Consider the following 23,897-nt stretch of genomic DNA (forward strand, 5'->3'; position numbering starts at 1 on the left):
TGATATATTGGGTATTAATTTTTTTTAAAAAAATATTTTAGTGAGCAAATTTTTTTTTCCATCAATCAAATAAGTTCGTAGTTAAGGCAAGGGATTTGCCAAATTAATGGAATGATGATGAAAGGGACAACTAAGAGGTACAAGCTGGTTCGCCAAAAATCAATTGATGGGAGGACCTGACCCCTGATGATAAGAAATAATACCCCGGGGCCTATGATTTAAAAAGTCGCCTCCGCTCTATATTCCCATGTCGAAAGGTTACTGCTAAAATATCCGGCAAACGTATCAGAAATCTTATTACTTTTCAGAGCGACTACTTTCAATTGGTAAAGTCCATGTCAATCCACAGGGAATTAAATACGGAATGATTGATCGATTTGATCCTCATAGTAAATGACAGCCTATTGCTGGATAAAAGGTCACCCAAGTGATTTAGAGAGACTGAACAAGTAGATAGGATTCAAGTACTTATTAGCTATTTCATGATGCAGGGATAAAAGATAAGACAGCCTGACCTAATTATCGCTGTGCTTTTAAGATATATGATAGAGAGGTAGAATGGACTGAAGGCATCAATTGTGCTTAATTAAATCTTATGATTTCAACTAAATAATACCCGCAGATGAAGCCTATCATATATTCCCAGAAGAAAATATTTCCCACAACACATCTAAGTTAAGCCATACTTAAAAGTAAAACAGGCTGCTTCAGTTGCAAGAAAAAATGAAAGTGAACAAGATAATATTGGTTTAGTTCTGTTTCCATATTTGAATCTATCCGAATATAAGTAAAAATCTGAGCATCTTGCTAATATTTATATTAAAATAGATATGGATATACACCTACTCGGTTCATATTAAAATATCTAATTTTATTTGTAATTATATTTAGTTTATATAGTATTTATAATTTTTTAATAAAATTAAATAATTATATTAACGTGCTATTAACTTGATTTATCATTCACTTAGTAATATTTTTGAATCTATAGCCACAAAATTTAATTATCTAACTTATATTCGTATTTATATTTATATTTTTAGTATTCAATTTGTATTTATATCTAAGTAATTTTATCTATTAAATCTCGTTTGTCACTTTAGTGGTGGCTATGGAATTCTCATGCCATGGAGATTATTTCTATTTATGCCAACAAGGAGTTGAGGATGCCAATCACCTCCCATTATCTCCAATCACTGCACCTGGACAAATTTCATTGAATTATTTGATGTTACATGTTCGATACTGTACGGTTCCTGTATCTCGATGGCCCATGCGATGTGCATCATGTCTTCAAAGTACATCACTTCCATCTAGGGTTTTATCACAATCTAGCTATTATTTATTATTGTGATAGAAAGAATAACAATCAATAGCAAAAGGATTCAAAGTAATAAAAGAAAATACTACCTTGCATGGGTGAACAACACAGATGTTATGTTAAATGACAATAATTATTGCTAATTATTTTCTTTATGCACTAAAGTTAGAACAAAATAACAATTAAATTATTGATCATTTTTGACCTTGCTTCCATCAATAAACTTCGGCATTGGATGATGCTAAAATCAAAGGTGGTGACATGCCAACCAACAATCAGCCGTATCTCACACCATATGTGCATGAGTGCAATCTTAGTAAACAAAATTAAAAAAAAATAGCAAAAAAATAAAAAAAACATCCACTTGGTATTCTTAAATTTTTTTTTAAAAAAAAATAATATGCTGCCGCAAAGGAGGTTATCCAATCAGCCATATTATTTATCTTGTTGTAAATATTGACAGCTCGATGCAAATCTCAAGTTATCGTGGAGCAATGGTTGTCCATCCGATATGCTATATCGATCTCGGACTCACCCAATCACTATATTATTATTATTATTTTTTTTCAAGGTGATGGTTGGTGCAGCCGACTCTGAACCGTCAGCATCTTGCCGCTGTAGTATGTAATTCGGTAAGAAAAGAAGGAAAACTTCGTGGCATCTCCTCGCCTCCTCCTATATATAATAATAGTGAAAAAATGAGTTCATATTAGAAAATAGAAAGAAAAAGAAAAAGAAGACGAGAAGACGGACGACCGTGCCAAGTTTTACTCGCTCCATCACCACTACGCTCTTCTCCAAAGTCTCTGTTTTGGTTTTTCTTTTTTTTCCCCCTTCCCTTTCTCCTTTCCCTAATCTTTTCCTTTGCCAAGAAAACAAGGAGGAGAAGAAGAGAAAGGAGATGAGGATCTGTTGTTTATAATCCATTGTAAAATCTGCAACTTTTTCTCATAATGGTTTTTTTTTGAATTTTAAGGGTTTTTTTTTCTATTTTTGATGAATTCTGTTCGTAATTCTGATTTCTTGATGGGTTTTGGGTAGAGATCGTGTTGTGGGCAAGGTCCGGGCTAGGATTTGGACGAGTGGCAGTTGGGGCAAATATGGCTTCGAGGTTTCTTGAAGTGGCGATGGTGGAAGTATCTGGTTAGGGTTTCTCGATTATCACCAGATCTTGCAATATTACTGCGATGATTCGGATGTGCAGGTGGATCTTGACTAAAGATGGATAAAGTACTCTTGTTTCCTTTTTATTGGGTTGGAAGGGAGTTTATGGGTTAGGGTTTACTTGCTTGTCTACGATCATTCTGGAGGATAGGGAAACCTTCTTCTTTTCTTGGTATTTGTTGCCCCTCGCGTTAAATTGAATTTTAGAAGCATGCTTTAAGTATGGGAGTCGTTCTATGCCTTAAAACTTCATTTGCAACCCAAATGCCATATTTTTTTTTTTCTTTTCCTAATTCCTAAATTTGATTGGGATGCAAAGCATGAGCTTCTTTTTTTTGGGTCTTTCGATGTTGCAGTAATGTGCATTTTTCTGATCTCTGATGCGTTAAATTTGACCTTTTCTTCCTTTTTCCACAATTTCCATGCAGGGCCTCGTGCTTGAAGTGTGGAATTTAATTTAATCTCCAAGTGGCAGAGTTCAAGCCATTGCATATTTAGAGGATCTGTGAGGCTTTGATTTGTTGTTGGGAGAACCTTTTGAATTTTTCGTCCTTCGAGTATAAAGGAAATCAAGATTGCAACGTTTTCTGAGGAGGAAGTCTGGATAGATCATAAGCTTCAAATAAGGGGCTAAAATTTTAGGTTTCTTTTTCTGGTGAGTCAGGTTCGTGCCCTGCTTTTTTAATGAGAAAGTTTTCTTGCTTCTCTTACCCTCTCATCAGATATATTTTGCTTATTTATATATATGCACTTATGTTACTTCTCTTCATTTTATCTATTTATGCTCTGTCAATCCCTGAGAATGTAACTGGTCACAAGCTTATACATTTTTTTTTTAATTCCCTATGTAGAGTTGCTCAAATTGGTTCCAGATGAATGGAACCGAAATGGTACGATAAATAACTATGTGAAAAATGTAAGAAAATTTGAAATACCCATCTTAAGCGTCGAAGATTAATATGTTTTTTCATTGTAATGTTTGCATGAATTTGATTAGTTTTGGTATCTGAAACTGGAGCAAATGAAAGAGCGAATGTGTATGACTGTTAACAGGGGAAGGTATTGCGACTCATATGACTGTTAACAGGGAAAGGAATTGTAACTCAGGGTTGAAAGTGTTGGAGGTGGGCAGTTATGGAGGGTGGGTTAGTAGTGTGAGATATATTAGGGCCCCCGGAGCCAGCTTTCTCTGTGTTGAGAAGCTCTTGGAAAGCTGGAGTGCTTTCATGGTCATGATCAAATGCAGGCGTGTAAGGTTGTTATTTGGAGGTTTCTAGGTGTGATTTCCCTATGAAGTTTCCAGTCTTATGCTTAAGGCATAAACATTAGGGACAAGAAACAGAGGATCTAATTCTCATGATTCACACTTCATCAAAGTCTAAGATGTTGTCTGGTAAGCATAATTTGAGTTTTTTAGGTATATAGGCTAATCAAGAAAAATACATCAACAGTAATGGCTAGTGAGTTTCCTATTAAGCTCTGCCTTGTGATTTAGAGTACTACCATGGGGCTAGCTGTATATAAGCGTCTTTCTTTTCTTGGCACTCACAAAAGCCAAGATTCTAGTAGTTTATGTTTTTACGAAATATTTAACACTGCAAAATCTGGGCATTAAGAGATCCCTGCTTTGCATTTAAGTCATCATTGTTGGTCTTTCTCTTGATACATGTGGCTTCGCCTGGGAGTTCTGCAACGACATAATGTGATTTCAGCCTTCAAATAGGTGAGACATGAATGGCACAATATTTTATTTTATCTGTTGGAGAATTTCTTCAGCAAAAAATCTGGGGAGTGTATAATTATACAGCAATGTTTGGAGATATCACTCGGGGAAAGGAAGGCCTACGTGGTACTCCATGCCATTTTTTATTTCAATTGGTTGGAGGGCATATTTGATTGGGGAGCGAGCACTTATGAACTTGATAGCCTGTTTGGTTGTACAATTTGATATGGCACCGCACCTTGGTATGGAGATATTGATGTTTGCTGGCATTTTGGCTTTGGGTAAAACTTCTGTTGTTTAACATAACATCAAGAGGAAAGAAAACTCTTCTTTGATCCAAGGCTTGTGAGAGATGATTGAGATACCAACAATTAGTCGGCTAGAACTCTTAAAGAGGCTATAGAGTGAGAGCCAAGCCATGACCCTTGACTGTATGACTTGTTCATCATAAGTGACTCAAGGGTACCATAAGGATGGTCAAGGATGTGGACAATAGAAACTTTTTTGAGGAAATTAGTGACAAGATGACTGGGATAACATACCTTTTATTTACTAGGGTTCCTTATTAATTGTTGAATGTCTAGCAGGCCAGAACTCTTAAGGAGGCTTTAGAGTAAGAGCGCAGCATGATCCTTAACTGTATGATTTGATCATCACAAGTGACTCAATGGTACCATAGGATGTAAACATTATATACTTGTTTGGTGAAATCAGTGATAAAGAAAGTTTTGTGTAGCTTTCTAAGTCATGTTGCAAAAATAGAGAAATACATGGTCGATATGTTGACACGGAAGAAAGGAAAGACCTAGTCTATATGGAAGAAACTACTTCCCCTAGCTCTGCTCGGCGCGCCCATAACTATTCCTCTTCTCTTTCTTCGTCTTTCCTCTATGTTCCTCTGAGTAAATCTTACATCTAAGAATCAATCGTCCTATGCTTCAATTTTTAAGGGAAAAAAACAGCATCAGTTGCAAATATTTCCTTGGCTTCTAGTCCCTGAGTTCTTTCTTTTTGAATGATTAACAATGAAAGCTAATTTGTGGCCATCGATTTGCATAAATAAATAAATAAAAGCTGTCCCTAGTCTAAGATAATAAGATGTAGGTCTAAACTTCCTCATGATGAAAATTATCAATTAAATGTATCTTTCAATTTAAAGACTGAACTCTTGGTTAAACATAGCATAGAACTGAGTCATATTTGTTGTAATCTGACTCAGTCCTGTATTAGAAATTTGTTGTAGCTGCAGGTGATTTAGTTATAAAGTTCTTCTAAGTTGGAGTAGCAAATTTTGAAAACTCAAGGTTTTCAATGATACCAACTAACACAGTGAGTGGATTTTAGTTCTTGCTACAAGCCCGAAGTCTGGCAGATGAACTAAGGAGAGAACCAGAAGCAGTGTCTAAGAGTTACTTGACCAGTCCATGCCACAAGTGTGGCTGCATTGGATGCCTGTTTTGCTCTTCTATTTTTGTACATTGAATGGTTCATTTCATTCTCATAAAAAAAAGGGAAAATGAGAAACGGAAAAGGCCTGGTCTTTTTTTTTTTAAAGCAAGTCATCATTCTCCTGCACAATTGTAGCCTGATGTGAATCATTAGCTGCCCTGGCAGAAAATATATGATGCATTACCACACATATATGAAAATGTTTGTGTTTATTTAAATGTCGTGGTATCTGATATTCTATATGTATTTTTTAATTATATATGGTTGATGTATTAGCTTATAGATATGGTACATATTTGGGTTCTAGTTAATCTAATAATGTCAGCAACTTATGACAGTGCACTAAAGATGATGGATATAAAAGGAAGCACTTCTGCCAACGTAGATGATATACGTGCCCTTCTATGCAAGGAATGGGATGAGATTTCATGCCCCATCTGCATGGACCATCCACACAATGCTGTTCTTCTCCTTTGCACTTGTCATGAAAAAGGTTGCAAATCCTACATTTGTGATACAAGCTACAGGCATTCAAATTGCCTTGACCGATTCAGGAAACTGAGTATGGACTCTATGGATGGTCCTTCCCATTCCAGCTCTTCCATGTATGACAATACTGGTAGGGAGAGGCATGGCCGGAGCACTGATGCTCCTGCTTCGGTACCATTCTTCAGGGACCTAAGGATGACAAGCAACTCAACAGAAACACATGAAGACTATGGTCTAGAAGAAAATAACAATAGGATCTCTGCAGGCTCGTTCGAAGATTCAGAAGGAAATGATAATATTCTAGGACCAGATAGATATTTAGAAACTCAGGTAGAAGAAAGGATCACTCTTAATGAATCTGGTGGGGAAGATAGATCAGAGCAAAATTGCTTGAAGTGTCCTCTTTGCCGAGGTATGGTGATGGGTTGGACAATTGTTAAAGAAGCGAGACATTATCTGGATCAGAAAATCAGAAGCTGCTCTCAGGAATCATGCTCATTTTCTGGCAACTACAAGGAGCTCCGCAGACATGCTAGGAGGGTCCACCCTATGACAAGGCCTGCTTATGTGGATCCATCAAGGCAGCATGCATGGCGTCGCCTGGAGCACCAGCAAGAATTCGGGGACATCCTTAGTGCCATCAGATCAGCAATGCCTGGAGCATTCATACTTGGAGATTATGTCATTGATAACGGAGATGGACTGTCACATGAGCATGAATTAGGTGAAAGCAATGGACCATGGTGGACCACATTCTTGTTGTTCCATATGTTTAGCAACCCAATTAGGTCATTTGATGAAGCAAGAGGCTCATCCAGGGCTTGGAGGAGGCATCAAAGATCATCAGTACAGCGTAATATATGGGGTGAGAACCTATTGGGTCAACAAGATAATGGTGATGAAAATGAAAACCTAGATACTGATGACATTCGGGTACCAAGGAGGCGTCGGAGGTTCATAAGATCCAGATCAGATGAGCAACAGTTATAGAGAATCTTGATAATCTTGTGATTTCAACTATACTAGATCTTCTTTCTTGCATATTCATTGTAGGTTAGATGTGGAAAGCTGACATGGCAACATTTTGGTGTCGCTGAAGAGTTGCAGATTATATTTTGAAGAAATTGATCCTGAGAGTAGATGATCAGAATGGTTCCATTTTATATAAGGTTATTATACTACGAAATTGTTGAATTTCTTGTATTAACTTCATTTATTTCTAGAGTTGCAGTCTACTAGTTTTCAAATCTTTGCAGTCAAAAAGTCAACAGTTGGAACATGCCTATTAGAGACAATCATAATCTGTTGCAAAATCCATTAATTGAACAAAAGCCTATACTTTCAATTCCAAGTCATTTGTCCATCAAATCCAACACACATTCATTAGAAAGCATTAGAGTAATTTTGGTCTAATCCAGTAATTGAGCAGAAGCAAATAGTCTCAAATTCCAAGTCATTGTGTCCATCAAATCCAGCTCAGGCATTAGAAAGCATTCAAGTGCTTATGATTATGGAAACATTAATCAGAGATTACCATAAAAAGTTTTGAATGTCATTAGGATAGATGATATCTGAATGAAAGTAGCCACAATGATGCCCACAGCAGAAACCTTCGAGCCATCTTCAACAATTAGCTGTATTTTATCTGCCAAAAAAGCAAAACAAACAAAAAAAAATCATCTCTCTGGGTAATGAATTGGGTTTGTTCTTCAAGATTTTCTTCATTGCAAAGATTGTCATGAAAAAGCAAATCATTATAGCATACTGCATGCCAAATTTACATGCTGTCTTTGCAAATGAAAGATGAAAACATATGTAGCCAACAAAGCAGACAAAATCATTCGGAAAATGGAAGCTATATAAAATGGTTATTATAAGAAGATTATAATGAGAAAGATGAAGATTAGGTTTTATTTGGTTATTGAGAAAGTGAAAGAAAAGAAAGTTTGTTGGGGCGAAATCTGTCTTTTGTTGCTTGGCACTGCACAAGATTTCGAGTAAGCCAAAATTGAATAAGAAATATAAGGTCAGCTTTCTCCATCAAACTCAATGTTTTCATTCTCCAAAAGGTAATGATTTTGAGAAAAAATAACAAATATGCAAGTGCTCAAGATAGCATAATCATATTTTATCCACTTTCTCAACAATTTCTTTTTACAAGTATTTTACTTCACCCAAGCATGTCAAGTTAGTTGATGTTCTTTCCTCTCCTCCTCTTTCCTTTCCTTTTGTTCTGCTGACTAATCATCTTATTCTCAACAACCAAGCAAAGCTCAAAAGGGGGGAAAAAAAGGAGATATAAAAAAGAAAAGGGGAGAGAGAGAGAGTGAGAGAGAGAGAGAGGAAATGGATTAGATGTGATTAGGGAGGGTCTACGTTGGCCAATACCTATAACAAGTATTGTCAAGAATTCACTAATTTCGCACACTAAACCCCGAAGGGATTGACTTCTAACTGGTTGGCAGGAAAGGCAGAAACAAACCTGGCAAGAATGGGACGCTAGCTTCCTGGATGCCATCCTTCGGTTGTTAGAAAAACAGCTCAAATGCAAGTGTAGGATATAGAATGCAATTGACTAGGGGGGGAAAGAAAAAAGAAGAAGAAAGAGAGAGAGCAGCAATAACAACAAAAACCAGTACTCTACTACTGAATGGGAGGGGGGGTCCTCTTCCCCTCCTAGTAGGATGGGCATTCAAGTGGTCATTTCCTGATTAACCACGGAGGTTCTAACTGTAGCAAGAAAGGGTTGCTGCATACTTCGGGTATATATTGGGTTAGGTTTCTAGCAGGCTTCTTAGTTAGCTTGTTGTTGCACCCCTCTCACCAGCACTTGCGTTGGGGAGAGAGTTAGGTACATAATCCAAATAGTATTTGATTATGTATTAGATTATCTTGAAAAAAAAAAGGTGTGCTCGTGGCTAACAGTTAATTTAAGTCAAGGGAGATGGTTGGTAGTTAATATGTCATGAAAGAAAAGAAAAGTGGTTATGTATTAGATTTTGGAGTGATGAAAGGTAGCTAGGACTAGGTGTGGAGGGAAGGAAATAGCTAGAAGAACCGAACAAGGGCACTTTTAAGTCTTGAGGTTTCTTCTTTTGTAGCTCTTTCCAGAAGCATTTTTTCCCTTGTTTCTCTATTAGCCTCAATTATGAGAAGCAGACTAGTTTTGACTGGCATGGTTGATGATTTGTGGGGCATATAGATGGAATCAGGTGAATGTGAGTGGCCGAACAGTGGCTTATCATACTGTTTCAACACTGTTGCTTTCATAAATGGACTTTAAAGGCATGGATAGTTGGGTTTGGAATAGGCTTAAATGCTGTGTGCGCCTAGTTGTGTCGAGCTAGCCTTTATCTAGTCAAGTTGGGTTTAGTTTAGCATATGGATGGGCTGTAGGCTAAGCTCAGGTGCAATAGGAAGGATGTTGGGTTGTGGCTATGAGCCTAAGCATGGAACGCAGAAAATGAGCTAATAACAAGAGGTGTCAGTTATGAGTTCTGGGTTGTGGTTACAGGATGAGGGCCAATTAGGTCATGCTTATGGCTGAACTTTATTGTGTTTTGGATGGGCTTGGGCTAGATGTTTAAAGTCCAGGTTAATTAGATTACCTTAGGTTCATGGAATTAGTCCTAATGATTGTTGGATTGCACAGAGGACTTAAGGCTTATGCAATGAAGAAGAATTTGACTGCTATCATAATGTTGTTGCATTTATCAAGAAGTTGACTAATAAACTGCAAAATATTAAACATACAAATAAGTAGAGGGTCATTTCTGGGCTGCACCAACCAATGCATTGAATTGTTCTAAAGTTCAATAATGAGTTTCCACTGCAAGCATATCCTACCTCATGCAAATGCTGGCACACAATCCATTTTCTTGCAAATTATCAAATAGATGCTGCATCAAATTAGTGAAAAACAATGTAAACAGAGAGATGGGGATTAGTTCCAAAAGAATATATGGACAACAAAATTAGCAGGTCATTTATATACAGAAATACTGTACAGGCTCAAAACAAAACCCTGTACAACTTACCAACTGCAATGCCATTCCTTACAGAACTAGCTGTCCGATATCGTCTCCTCAGAAGAAGCCTCACTATCAATAACAACCAAGTTACTTGGTCCAGCAGGACATGAACTTTTCTTATTCAAATTGGATACACCATCCAGATTTGAACTTGTATTAACCGGCGTTGGTGTCTGAGATATCACACCCAAGGTTGGAAGAACAGCTGGTTGATTTCCCACCTGATGCTCATTCATAGATGCTGGATTGTCCGACACCCTCGCACTGCTGGCTTGATTACCAGATGTGATGTTCTTTCTCTTTAGAATTCCCCGTCGCCGAGAATCTTTAGGTGGAGCAGGTGGATCTACTCTTGGGTCATTATTAAGCATGCTTGCAGAATGTGAAAGGGAAATAGGAGGCAAAGTTAAATTGCTTGGCTTTGGTTGCGGGATCACCACATCCCTGAGCCAATGGGGGAGATTGCTACTTGCTGGCAGGCTGGTTGTTTGGTGATCCTGAGTCAAAATTTCAACTGACTTTTGGCGCGCAGAAGATGATTCATAGTCATACCTTGTGTTGTGAGCATTGAAAGACTTCTGGTGACTTATCCCTGACCCTGGGTAAGAAGAACCTACTGGGAAGCTGCTGCTGATGGAATCTGGGGACAGACTTGCACTTGTCAGAGGATTAACTGTACCTAGGCCTAATGAATGAAGTGGATTTCTCTTGAGGGTGTTCTCAATCTGAAGATATATGCCTCCTAGTGAAAGTTTAGGCTCAGCTGTGAGCGTAGGGAATTCTGAACGTGCGGACCAGGCACCATTCCCACCATAATAGTTACTTGGCATTAGTTTTGTTACCCAAGAATCATTCGTAAAAGGCAGCAACTCTGGTCCAGACGGTCTTCCTGGCTGGAATAGTGTGCCATTCAGAAGCTTTCTTTGTTCCAAATTCCACCTCTCAGCTAGGTCCTCTGCGACTCTTGATTTCATGAAGCAAAGTTTTGGATCCCTTAACATTGCATTCCAATTGTTAACCCCATATCTTCTCACACCAATCCAGAGAAAATCTAATTCTTCTTCTGACCATTCATTTGCATTCCTCTTAAACTTATCTAACAGAGAGGCTGGCCTCTCTTCTAACATCTGTGAGCCACGTTTAACATTGTCAGCTATCTGTTTTTGCTTTGATACAGATGTATTCTCATTAATGCTAGGCCATGGAAGTGTCTTATTGAATTCATGAACACTGTCTTTAATACTAAAATTCAATGATGAATGCATGCTCTGAAAATTTTTAACAGAGACATCTGGTCCCTCCAAATTCAATGGCAGACCTAGAAAACCAGCAGAAAAGGAAGACTTATCTGTTGTCTCTCCTTGTTTTTGCTTTTCATAGTCAGTCTCAACTGATTTTGTCAGAAATGCCCTTTCTTGTGATCCAGTTGTCTGATTCTTGAACTCCCTTGATGCATCCTGCAATCAAGTACCAACAAAAGAAAAAAAAAAGGGAAAAAATAATATTAGAACCAAAAAACAACATAGATTTGGCAAATATTCAAATTTTAAAACTACAGTTTGAAATCTTGCATCAAGACCAGCAATATCGATCTTCTTTCCCTTTATATTGTCATAGCAAAACAAAGGATCGAGATGCAGAAAGCAAGCCTGGATACTCTTTTTTTTTTTGTTCACAGGGATCTGGCCAGGGTATGAGTATGACTATGCTGATAATTTAATTTGACATTGTCTCAAGATTGCAGAGATTGCTGGCAACCCAGCCCTGCTGAGCCCAGAAAAGATATAAAATTATATAATTAATTCTAATTCTACAATTCACCTGATCATGTGGACTCTGCGCGGATAAACTAACTGGTACCATAGGGGAAGCTCTTCCATTAGATGCTTGTTGGCAGTTGATAACACTTTGCTCCACAGATGAGCATATATTTTTTCCTTTGTTTGTAACCTGCAGTTCTTTTTGAAGTGTTTCAAGCCATTTAAGTTCATCAACTTTTCCATCAGTTTCCTTATCTGCCATAACGATGCCACAACTTCGAGTTGATAAACTTTGACACTTCAGAAGATTTTCAGGCATGACAATCAATGATGATTTACTTGATTCTATGTTGGTTGGACTAGTAGATGCAGGAAGGGAAACAGAAAATTCTAAATTTCCCAGGTGACTCCTGTCCTTTGAAATGCCAGATAATGTGATTGCTTTGTCAGAGCTCTTTATGGTATTAACTAACTTATTGCCTGATGAGACTGATCCTCTAGATTCATGCACTAAAATGGAGTCTCTGATGACACCAGTTGTATATGCAGCTGCAAGTTTTTCTGATGGATCTTCAGGAACATGTCCTGCAGGTTGGGAAGGCAATGGATACCGATGACTCAAATTTGGTTTCTCTGGAATCTCAGAACACCGAAGAGATAATTTCTCACCAGTCTCCCCAGCACTGTTTGATGAACAAACATCAGTCATCTTTCATTGCAACAAAGAACATATGAAGAATGCTAGGCTAAAAGAATTTTACCTTTTTGTTTCAGCACCTACTTCAGGAGCAGGTTCTGCTGCAGCATCTTTTCCGACATCAGCTATCTGTCCAGCAATATTCACATGAGACAATTTTTCCTTGGAGTATAACATATGTAGATAATATATGTTTGCATCAACTCAATACGAAAAAAATTGCATGTCAACCATCATTTCTAAAAGAGAAATTGAAAAAAAAACACCAATATACGTGGCATATTCATCTACTTAACCCTGCCATAGCTCAATCAGTTTTAGGCAGCTAACATGGCTAAACCATCTACGAGGGCAGCAGATAAATTTTTAAGAAATATGCAGGCATGTGCCCAATGCACACACCTAGGGATATACAACCCCAGAGTAAATATGGTTCATGCAGTGCACATGCTGAGAATCGAGGAAACACCATGATGCAAAAAGCTACATGAAAACACTCCACTCCAGTGTTTGGGTTGTAGAATAGATAAATCAGGAGTTCCTTGTCAAAAGGTTAGCAAAGACAGGGACAGAGGGAGACAGAGAAATCTAGAAGGATTTGGTCTGATAGTGAACCACTGGACCTAGCCTTTGTTATGAATTATTGAAGGATGCTGAGACAGTAACACTGTACAGACAAGAAACATATAAAGTGTGGGATAAGACAGTTTCTGTGTGCTTATAGTTGCTTATTGTGGTTCGCATTCATTAATTCAAAAGGCTCATTATTTAGAACAATGCTTTATTGCCTACCTCCTATATTGACGGATGAGAAAGCGCGTTGTTTGACTAGTGTCCTTCGTGACCTTGAAACAATTTTCAAAATTTTCTCAAAACTTCCTATATTATATGCCTTATGATAGAAACATAATGAAATATTGTCAAAATGCATCAATATACTTCTTAATATATCTAATATTTGCATTTTTTTTATTTTCAATTCTTTTCAGTTTTTGCAGATAATTAGAATCTCTGCTATGTTGAAAGGCATTTTGAATTTTAGGAATATCCTACAAGTAGTATGTCTTTTAATTTTTGTTCCCGAAACTTCCTATACTCCATGTTCTGGAGTTCTTTTTGTGCCAAACAATGCATTATGCAATATAGATTTTATGTGAGCATGTGATCCCTCTTCTATCAAGAAAAAATGTTCTCAAACCGACCATCTCATGTCCCCGGTCAACCCAACCAAACCTAATCAAGCAACTCCTAACAAAATGTTTCTTTTCCAAGAAAACCAGATTAATTATCTGCGTATAATATAGATCTCTCTTGCACCCTATGATACATATACGCTTCATTTTAGCCTAAAATACCCACATGAACGCTTAAAAATTGATGTTAATACAACTATTGCACATGGCTTCATAAGTAGCAATTCTTAAATATTGAAAGGATCTGATCGACAACGCGCAAACCTAACATAGCTGGCATTCAACAACTCTCTCATATATCATAACCAATTTGGTAACTAGTTTATTTCTTTTCTGAAAAGGGCAGACTTTAAGACTCTCTCATGCACAACTTATTGATGCAGCCTAGCATAAAGTGCTATGTCAATTATATTTTCTTAACACATCATCCTAACAATTTTAACATCTCCCTCCCCTCGTAAAAACAGACTCTATTTTTTTTGCCATTGTGATCCAACTCTCTCTCTCCCTCCCTCTCTCTCTCTCTCTCTCTCACACACACACACACACATAATAATTGTTGTGCCACCATCCTTTTGGTTCAAAAACAGATATATATATCCATTCCTTTTTTTCATGTGCATTCCTGACTGGTTCTCTTTCTTTCCAGAAAAAGAAGAAAGGTAAATAAACCAGATATGGAGATGGTGACTAAGGTTGATGTTTCCATTTTTAGATAATTTCACGATCACAATGGATCTACGATAATATCGATAACTACAATGGAATGGCATACAAAGTCAACAGATCTCAACCAAGGAACTGTTTTCTGTTGGATATTATTTATTTTAGAACTTTCCAGTTTTGCCTTCCTCTCCCTTTCAAATATCATCTGTTTTTATTCACCAAACGCTCTTTTGCCTTGAGTTTCTCTTTCCTTCCTTTAACAACAATCTCATCCAACCGATCACTAGTCTATGTTCTCTGCTATCATGATCATTCTATAGTTTCCATATATACTGTCTTTGTCCGCAAATGATCTAAGTTGCTAATGAACAGCTCAGGAACAGCTTAATAGCAGCTCAGTTTAGGCTCGAATCGGTTAGGAAATGAGATGAACTCAAACAGATTTCAGGGCCTGGCTCATAAACGAGCCGAGCCTGAACAAGCCAAGCTTGAACAACATGCATTAAGCTCAGCTCGAGTTCAAGCCAAGATCGAGCATTTTGTTTACATGGCGAGTCAAGCCCAGGCAGCTTGATACTCAGTTTGGCTTGTTTCTATCCCTAACCTCTTTGAATAGCGGTACAAGTGCTCGCTTCAGACAACATTGGCAGCATGTGATTAGAAATCATCAATGTGCACTTTTCCAATCAACAAATGACATGTCAACGTATTATAAGTGCATAAAAATACGATCTTTGGACCCTCTAAATATGTTTCTATTAAATATCTCTCTTGTTATAATGGTAAAAATCCTATCTCATTATCAAATCAAAGTTCACCAAATCAACACCGTGATCCATACCAATCAGCTACTGGTACGACGATACAGTAAGGGTCATAGTATGCCATGCCGGAGCATACCAAAATAGGGAGAGGGAGGGGGAGAGGGAGAAAGAGGAGCGGAAGGAAGAGAGAGGGAGGGAGGGAGGGAGAAGGAGAGGGGGGAGACGAAGAAAGAAATGAAGGGAGAGAGAGAGAGAGAGGCTGAGGTCTCCACTAACTTGAGAGAGATAGAGCAAGAACAATGCCGTCGTGGAGAGGGGTGGAGGTGAGGGTGGTGATGTTGTCGTCGAGAATGAGGTCAGGGAGCAATCAAGGAGCAATTGCGCGCAGATCGATGACGAGATGAGACTCAATATGAGGGATTGATTGTCAACGGCGAGCAGGACACGATGGAGGAGGGATCATGAGGTGGAGATAGTGGAGAGAGCCAGAGAGAGCCCTTGAAGGCTCTTGAAGAGGTGACATGCTCAGCGAAAAAAGGGTGATGGAGCGATTTATAACCTGAACTGATCCACACGACCGAACCATCCTAGGTTGTCAATTCGGTTTGGTACAGGTCAAACCACCCGATTCAGAACGGTTTGGCATTCCTTGTTACAACTTCTTGACATTGGATAGGCTCATACTGCTGCTATTTCTTATAATTTTGCTGCCATCATTTCTCTCTTTCTATCCCTCTCGCATTGGTATCCTCCTCTCACCATTTAATTAAAAGAAGAAAAAAGAACTTTAGATTGTTACATCCACTCCTATCTTGAATTCCCTCTAATTTATTCCCTAGCTACCAGGACCCTCATTTTCATGAGCAGGTAGAGCTTGGTTCACTAATTACTCATTTGAGCTTAGGTTGACTGAAAATTGAGCTGATCTCAAACATTTTGTCAGAGCTCCACTCCATAAATGAGCTGAACCTGAACACCGGTTCCTTTGAAAATAGTGAAAGCTTGGTTTGAGGCTTAGCTAAAGCCCGGTTGAAAGCGTAGCTAAGCCGAGCTTCAGCACTCTATGTGAAGCTCAATTTGAGCTCGAGCAACTATTTTGATAGATGAAACCAAGCCAAGAAGCCCTATACTCGGCTCGGCTTAGCTCATTGCACACCTAACCATTTCCTTTTCCCCTTAAAGAATCCCTAGATTGGCAATTGGAAGTGGCCCTTACTTAAAATTTATGACCATCTCTAAATATTCAAAACAGAATCAATGCACATGTAAGGCATGCACAATGTATGGTAAAAAAAAACAACTTTTCCTTTTGATTTTAATCTGTATCTTGCAGCTTCATTTTAAGTTGATCCATGTTGAATTTTCAGTAGACTCCAACAATTTTACTTAGTATCATAAAAATGAAGTACAAGTATCTTAAGCCATTTACTTATATCATTTAATTTACTTTATTCTGCTTGCATTAAAAATGAGAAACTCATGAAAACTTACCGAATACAACTCTAACATAACAAATTCACCATTTAATCTGATATTTCATCTTAAATGTCTCCAATTTCTTTCTTTAATTCTATCAATCTCCCATCCATATGCATTTACATACAAGCAGTGTCTGCTGAGTCGACCGAATCGGTATACCGGTGGGCTCCGGTACCAGTTCGGTATCAGTGCCGAATCGGAGCCAAAAAAAAGGGCGATGCGCACGCGCGTTCGCGTTTTAGCTATAGAGTGGCATTTAGTATTAAATGCCCCATGCGGCCCCGCGTGGGCTCGCGCTCGTGCGCGGTGCCGCGTGGGCTCGCTGCCCTGCGCGAGTCCCGCGCGCGGGCGCGGAGAACCATGCGGGATCGAAATTCCTGTGCATGGAATCGCGCGCGGGACCAGCAATTCCCCGCTCGCTGGCGCGCTGGAAAGATTTTTTTTTCTTATCTTTTTTTCCCTTCCCTTCTTCCTCCTTTCCGAACCCTCTCCTCCTCTCTTTTCTTCCCCTCTCTCCTCCTCTCTTCTCCTCTCTTTCCCCCCTTCTCCCATGAGCAAGGAAGAAACCGTTGGGAGGGCCGCGCGCGCGTCGGGGTGCTCGGGAGGGGGTCAGCTCAAGGTACGTCGAACCGTGTTCTTCTCTTCTTAGTCTCCTCTTTCTCTTCTTCTTCCTCTTCTTTCTTCCTCTTTCTTCCTCTTCTCCTCTTTCTCTTCTTTCTTCTTCCCCGCTCGGTTCCAGCTCTAAACCGTTTTATGTAGCTGTACTGTACCAGTGGGGTCGGTACCGGTATGGTACGTGCTGAACTGGCCCGTACGAGCAGAGTGATAATGAATATAAAGAAAAAAAAGGTGGCCCAATGCATGAGGCTTTCACTATAGGGAGAGTTAGAAGCATGCAGCCTTACCCTCACATATGAAGAGGTTGTTTACGTGTTTTGAACCCATGACACTTAGGTCATAATGGAGCAACCTTACCATTGCACCAAGGCTCACCCTCATGAGAATGAATACAAATATATCTGTAAAATGCATATTTGTTAATATATAGTACTCATAAATCATTAATTTAAACTGCTCAAAGTGGTAATCAATATATAACATATTTCATCAAATTGGAGCTTGTAAATGCTTTGTTTTTTTGTCATATCATGCCATGCAAGTGCAGATATGCTAGTAAAACTTAAATGCTACAGTCTAAAACTAGTGTTTGGATGACCTGTATTAATACATGCTCCAACCCTAGCAACATAACCTTTGCTTTGTTTTCTATGAAACAAGTCCTGCTGAAACAATCATTTGATAGTCTAGGTAGAAAATATCAAAGCCCATAAGGTATATCAGAATCTATTGGTAAATCAACTTGTGAAAGCAAAGGCAAAAGCAAAGGCAAAATCTAGTATATCATCAAGTATACTGAGATATCGTATAGCTTAAAACCTTTCAAAAAGCTGTAGAAGAAATATTATCATGCTTCTAATCAAGAATACACCAGACAGACATGCACAACTTAAGCATTTCAACGAAAGACTTGACCATAGTAAAGTTCAAACTATACCATGGCTTGTTGAACCACATGCAATGGGCTACAGTCTGCTTGTTCTGGTAAAACAACTTTAGTTGAACGATCCATGAAGCTGCAATTTTGAGTTGACCCTTCACATCTACAACTAGGTCCTATTTGAGAATTGCTCCAGGTGCCTGTTGAACACTGTGTCTGCTCAGCCCTTAAATTCCCTCCCATAAATTTCTCACCCACACCTTGCTTTTTCTTAACTCTCCTAGAAAAGGTAATCAAGGGAGTATTGCAATTCTCTTTTGGATGTTTAACATTGCATATAACACTGCTTCTTTTATCTGAATTCAGCAAAACAGAAACACAACCCTCTGCCAATCCAGAACTATTTTTTCTTTCAGTTAATGAACCCAAACATATGGAACTCGATCTTCCTACAATCCCCAAGTCTATATCTTTAGACCTTGAGTTCCCTTCAATGCATGTGACTTTGCATGCTGAATCAGAATCAGTGTATGAATCATCTGTCCGGGTAATGTTTTTTATTTTGTTAAGAGATGCATCATTTGCAGAGGAACTTGTCTTTGTAGAGCTGTCCCCAGATGGTCTTGCACTTAACAACATTTTATGTGACTGAAGATTAATTTTCCTGATCTCAGAATCTTCAATGCTTTTATTTTTCTTTGTTTTATTAGTCTCTCGAACTTGCTTCTGCATAGACTCTTCAAATTCATGAACACAAGTTGAGCATTGCCATTTTTCCTGAGGAATACACTATGCATAATAAAGGATAGAAATCATCAGATTTAACATGTTCATCGAAAATTTTCATTTAATACTATGCAATACTAAATGTAAACCTTTGAAAGGGGGTCGATGCATCGCAGATGATAACTCCTAAAGCATCTAAAGCAGCTCAGCAGGTTCTCATTGACATCAACAAAACCACATCTAGAGCAACACTGGCATGATGATATGGAAACATAAGGAGAAGTTATTTATAATGTATTATTAAGAATACCCAAAGAGGAAGAATCTATGGTATACAATTTATGGCAATAAAATTACCTCTCACAATGATATTTGACCTATTAAGAAACAAAATATTAAAAGATAACTTGGTATGGCAATTTTATTACAACATGAAGCATTCTCCCGTATGAGTACAGCAATTATAGACAGGTGGTGGCAAGCAAGGTTTGAACTACTGCGGTACAGGGGCATACTGATTATGCATTGATACTATTGTGGCAACAAAATGACAGGCATGATGTGGCGCATGAGGATTCATCCAGCTCATGACTCGTACGGCAGATTCGACACACCTGAAAATTCTCTGAGGCATTCTGGCCATGCTTTCTCGAGCAAACTTGGAGGTCCGGCCAAGTAGACTAGAAGTGGCCGACCTCCGAGGCCAATACCTCTTAGCCCAACTCATGGACCTCGGCTATTGATCCGAACCGAGCAGAACCCTTCCTGCAAATTAAACAACTCAGTCCTTCCGCCTTAAAGGAGCGCTCAATTTCATCATGTACTAGATTGTTACAGCACATCTCCAAGGTTGTTACGCCATGTCAGCAGTTTGTTGTGGCACGACCCCGAGTTTGTTGGGATACAATCCCAGAAGATTCGAGGCTCTAGCTATAAATAGGTTTGAAGGTCCCCTGCAAGGTAGGAGGAAGGTAATCACCTAGACTAGGAGAAACTCTGTTATTCTTTCTTCTTCCTTCATGTCCACCAGAAAAACCCTCTCTGACTTAGGTATTAGAGGGCCCGGCCTGGTTGGAGCCAAGCTAGCGAGCTCTCACCATTGTTTGTTGTCTCACAGGTCCACGAAGGCGGTCCACCTCGATGTCTTGGAATTGGTAGCAACAGGTACCATAGATACCATCATACACCACCATATTTATTCATCATTTGCCAATACAGGGTGGATACAACATCGTATAGACCACAGTATGGGGTGGTATGTACCACAATATGGTCATGTTTTCAAACCTTGGGGATAAGTAACAAGGAAAAATTTGACAAAAATGTGACTAGGCTTCATAGGTCTACAAGAAGTATGAAGTTTTGATAATTCATAGCTCGTGGGGCCCTTCATGGGGCACATCATCATATGATGAGTCTTAGAGATGGCAATTGAAGGAACTGTGCTCTGAGTTGACAACAATAAGTTCTATTGACAATGAAGACTAACTAACAAATCATTTGACTTATTTCCCAGTTTCTTCACAATCTACAATATTCTTCGTGCTAGATGAAGTCATAATGTCAAATGTGGCTCTTTAATGAAAATGATTCTTAAGAACTTGCTAAGCATGTCATCATAAGAAATGCCAATACCTAAATAAAGAAGCTTGAAAAAGGAAAACTAGCAATGGAAACTGGATTCATCTACTGTGAAGAGGTATTTACGGTTCATATGTCAAGAGAATCCAAGGAAGCAGATAAAATGGCAGTGCAGCATCAGATTAATCAGGATGGCAGGATCCCTTATAGCAGCAATGCTGAACTATTATGCAACCTAAGATCTGACAGAACCAAGCACTTAAACATGGAAACCTTCAATATTGGTGGTAGAATCATATCGTTTTCTAAAATTATGGTTCAACTCCAAAACTTAGGGTTGTAGATTCATTTAGTACTGAAAGCATATTGTTGCATGATGAACAAACTGGACAGGTGTTATAACATACAGTATATCTCATGGATAATAGAACTCATACCTTTTCTAAGTCAAACAAAGCACTCATAAAACTCACTTGTTCATTAAGAGCTGCTTCAACTTATATTCTGCTGCATGCAGACCTATCTACAACTTGAAAACGTTAAAGCAGGTTGGGTCAACTTGATCTGAAGCAGAAACTAAAAGTTCAAAGTTTGAATAATGCTAGGGTTAGTGAAAATTATAAAATGTTATTTTACCTTCCACTAGGGTGTGTTTGGTTTGTTGGAAGTCAACAGGTGGGAAACTGACTTCAGATGAAGTGACTTTGGCACCCCACCAATTATGTCACTTTGGATGTTCTTGGATGAGTCTGGCTCAGGGCAGGAACTGCGGCTCACGTCGGGCCAACCAAACATCCGAAGTGAGCGGGCCAAAGTTTTTCATGTGAACTAATTAATTTTCCATCCAAAGGAAAATTTTGAAAGACCTAAAAACTGGATATCACATTTATTAATTGAAAATGATGGAAAGGTAAGATAAAATATGGGTGTGGAGCTACCAAGGAAATTTTTTGTTTTTTTAGTGAACAGGTTACTGTTTACTCTCATTGTAATCACTGAACTCCAGGTATTGCTCGATGCAGCTGGCAGTGCAGTTGTTGTTAGCCGATTGTCATTAAACAAGAAGCCAAAAATAAATAAATAAATACATAAATAAACTTCAGAAATGAACACAGATAATTGATCATACCAAGAGTCCTAACCATGTATTACTGCAAAATCAAAGCACATCTCTTCAATAAGTGTTCAGTGTTCACAATACTTGTGTGTACAGACAATATGATGTTCAACATGGACGATCAAATATTGCATCTTCAATATCCCAGAGATCTTGGGACTCAAGGATTTCTTCTGTCTACCTCCCCAAATCTCCTCTCTTTAAACAATTCTCACTCATGTTGGATAAATTATGCATCGACCCTAAGGCTTGAGGATGTATGATCAAACAGAGTTCTTATTCCCTCCTATTTCTCCCTCTCGCACATCAACAGTCAATTCCCGCACATGAAAAATACTATAGGAGTATTATGAAAGGACATCCAAGCATCCCTTTAAGGTTGTGTACTTGTGATTTGATTTTTGACATACATCTTGTCATTAGCTTCAACATGCATACTATATTTAGATGGTTTTGATGTATTAAATATTTTTGGATGAGTGAACTGTGCAATTTTAGATTTTTAAAACATCAACATGATTGACAAGCCACCAAAAATACATTGCGTGAGGGAAAAAAAAGATATATATTTTTTTAAGTGTATTGTCATTTCTCTTCAACAAATTTCTTACGAGGTACAACTAGATTTTTTAAAAAACAAACTTCGGCATATGAATCTATATTGCAAGTCTGTAACAGAGTAAGTTAACTTCATAAGGCAGTTAAAAGAACTCCATGAGGCAACCCCAGAAGCGATAATTTTCAGAATAACCCACTGGCTCAGCCACCGTCTTACATGACAAGCTCAGACTACAGCTATCAAAATAACCAGGAAGAACTACAAGTTACCTATAGAAGCAAAATGATGTATTCACCGATTTGTTAAACAAGAAAAAAAAAATACAACAAGAAAACCAGGGTGCATTGTAATTATAAAAACAAATGTTACAGGACTAATAGGTTTAGTTTTGTCACCGCATTGCATTTGTTCAGCTTCTCATTGTCAGCACCCGATTCCGCTTCTTGGCTTGATATCTCTAAAGGTACACCACTTGAAGACCTTGAATATGAATCAGCTGTAATTCCATCACCATGACGAGACTGGGACGAGAATCGCTTACGTTTGTATGTTAGCACCGCCTTTTTTCCTATCATTCTGCCCCAAGTAATCAATTTCTCCTCAATCCACAACCCTCAATGTTCACAGCAGTCTGCAGAAATCAAATAAAAGAACTTGATACCACGCATGCAATGCCTAGAATCCCCTAATATTACCAAACTATTCATAGAGAATTTCGACTGGATAAAAATATATAAAGCTTAAATTAAATTCTTTAGGCCAAATACCCCACTTCATAAGCCAAATTGAAAAGAACCCATCCCAACTACTTCAAGTTGGAATTGAGTGATTCTCCACCATGTCCTCCTATTTAGGGTTACACCATCTCCCAACACAAGCTTTTTTGGATCCTTTATCAAATCTTTCAAGGTGAACATCAAACTCTCCAGCGAATATAATCGGCAACAAAAAAAAAAGAAGAAGCTTACTACTTCCATTATAAAGAATGCATGTTCCATCAGATTAAATAAAACACCACAAAAAAAAACCAGAAATAGCATATAAAATCCAGCTCTCTAAGGGACTAATACCTGAAAAAGATATCATCTTTCCATTCGTTTCATCTCTTTTCCACAAATACAATGCCAAAAAGAACTAAAAGACTCCCATATAAACACGAATTATCAGATAAATCGCTCCTCAAAATACGATTCCATCCCCATTTATCAGGTTAAAGACAGAGAAACTATTAACAATCGGATTAAAAAGAAAGAAATTGAACCCCCAGAAATCCTCCAAAGACGAAAGAAAGCGCACATACCCTAATTCCAAGAACTCCCTGCGCGCAATCGATTCAGGAAAGGGGGAAAATTAGGCGGAGTCGCGAAGAGCGTCGGATATGCGGAGAAGAAGCGAGAGAGAAATAGAGAGAGCGAGCGAGCGAGCGGTGTCTTCTCTCTCCTCTCTTGTTTTCTTCTATTTATTTTTTTTCTTTTTCTGGAGCGAATGGAGACCGAAGCTCGCCTTTTTACTCGAATACCCTCCGCTACTTCTCCAACGGCGCCTTCATATCATGGGCATTTCCGTCATTTCAGGCTTACGTTGCGTCCGAGGCCGCGGAGTCCCCGTCTCACCCAGGCCAAGTGGCACGCGCGGTGCACGTGGAATATGTTTTTGCGCTGCTGTCAGTTGCCATTAGGA

The 23,897-nt window shown here is 38.5% G+C and overlaps 2 protein-coding genes across 12 annotated transcripts; one reads left to right on the top strand and one right to left on the bottom strand.

Annotated features, from left to right (window-relative positions):
• The first annotated feature begins 1,954 nt into the window (after positions 1 to 1,954).
• On the top strand, positions 1,955 to 7,409 carry LOC103714898. Of its 8 annotated transcripts, XM_008802352.3 has the most exons (4): positions 2,078 to 2,249; positions 2,363 to 2,525; positions 2,914 to 3,140; positions 5,996 to 7,409. In XM_008802352.3, the coding sequence occupies exon 4, from the start codon at positions 6,006 to 6,008 to the stop codon at positions 7,134 to 7,136; it is 1,131 nt and encodes a 376-aa protein (XP_008800574.2). In that variant the 5' UTR covers positions 2,078 to 2,249; positions 2,363 to 2,525; positions 2,914 to 3,140; positions 5,996 to 6,005; the 3' UTR covers positions 7,137 to 7,409. The 8 variants fall into 8 exon arrangements, with proteins under 8 accessions (XP_008800577.2, XP_008800574.2, XP_008800571.2 ...); XM_008802355.4 differs by lacking the exon at positions 2,363 to 2,525 and having other exon boundaries at positions 1,955 to 2,085; XM_008802349.3 differs by having other exon boundaries at positions 2,092 to 2,657.
• A 158-nt stretch (positions 7,410 to 7,567) lies between these two features.
• Positions 7,568 to 23,647, bottom strand: LOC103714899. 4 transcript variants are annotated; one of them, XR_605287.4, is made up of 9 exons: positions 23,518 to 23,647; positions 22,613 to 22,848; positions 19,110 to 19,211; positions 18,292 to 19,023; positions 12,699 to 12,763; positions 11,999 to 12,620; positions 10,184 to 11,634; positions 9,993 to 10,045; positions 7,568 to 7,791 (listed from the first exon to the last, which is right to left on the bottom strand). XR_605287.4 is itself a non-coding variant. In XM_008802360.3 (8 exons), the coding sequence occupies exons 2-7, from the start codon at positions 22,790 to 22,792 to the stop codon at positions 10,210 to 10,212; spliced, it is 3,126 nt and encodes a 1,041-aa protein (XP_008800582.2). In that variant the 5' UTR covers positions 22,793 to 22,848; positions 23,518 to 23,647; the 3' UTR covers positions 7,568 to 7,791; positions 10,184 to 10,209. The 4 variants fall into 4 exon arrangements, 3 of the variants coding, with proteins under 3 accessions (XP_008800582.2, XP_008800579.2, XP_008800583.2); XM_008802360.3 differs by lacking the exon at positions 9,993 to 10,045; XM_008802357.3 differs by lacking the exons at positions 7,568 to 7,791; positions 9,993 to 10,045 and having other exon boundaries at positions 10,060 to 11,634.
• Between the last annotated feature and the right edge of the window lie 250 nt (positions 23,648 to 23,897).

Source organism: Phoenix dactylifera, chromosome 17, assembly GCF_009389715.1.
Source record: "Phoenix dactylifera cultivar Barhee BC4 chromosome 17, palm_55x_up_171113_PBpolish2nd_filt_p, whole genome shotgun sequence".
Lineage (NCBI taxonomy): Eukaryota > Viridiplantae > Streptophyta > Magnoliopsida > Arecales > Arecaceae > Phoenix > Phoenix dactylifera.

Excerpts from the sequence above, each read along its gene's own strand:
- LOC103714898 (XM_008802355.4), top strand. The coding sequence starts at position 6,006 with ATGATGGATATAAAAGGAAGCACTTCTGCCAACGTAGATGATATACGT.
- LOC103714899 (XM_008802360.3), bottom strand. The coding sequence starts at position 22,792 with ATGATAGGAAAAAAGGCGGTGCTAACATACAAACGTAAGCGATTCTCG. Across the intron at positions 12,764-18,291 it reads ATGTGGTTCAACAAGCCATG|ATAGCTGATGTCGGAAAAGA; the intron begins GTATAGTTTGAA and ends ATTGCTGGACAG. Across the intron at positions 11,635-11,998 it reads CGCAGAGTCCACATGATCAG|GATGCATCAAGGGAGTTCAA; the intron begins GTGAATTGTAGA and ends ACTTGATTGCAG.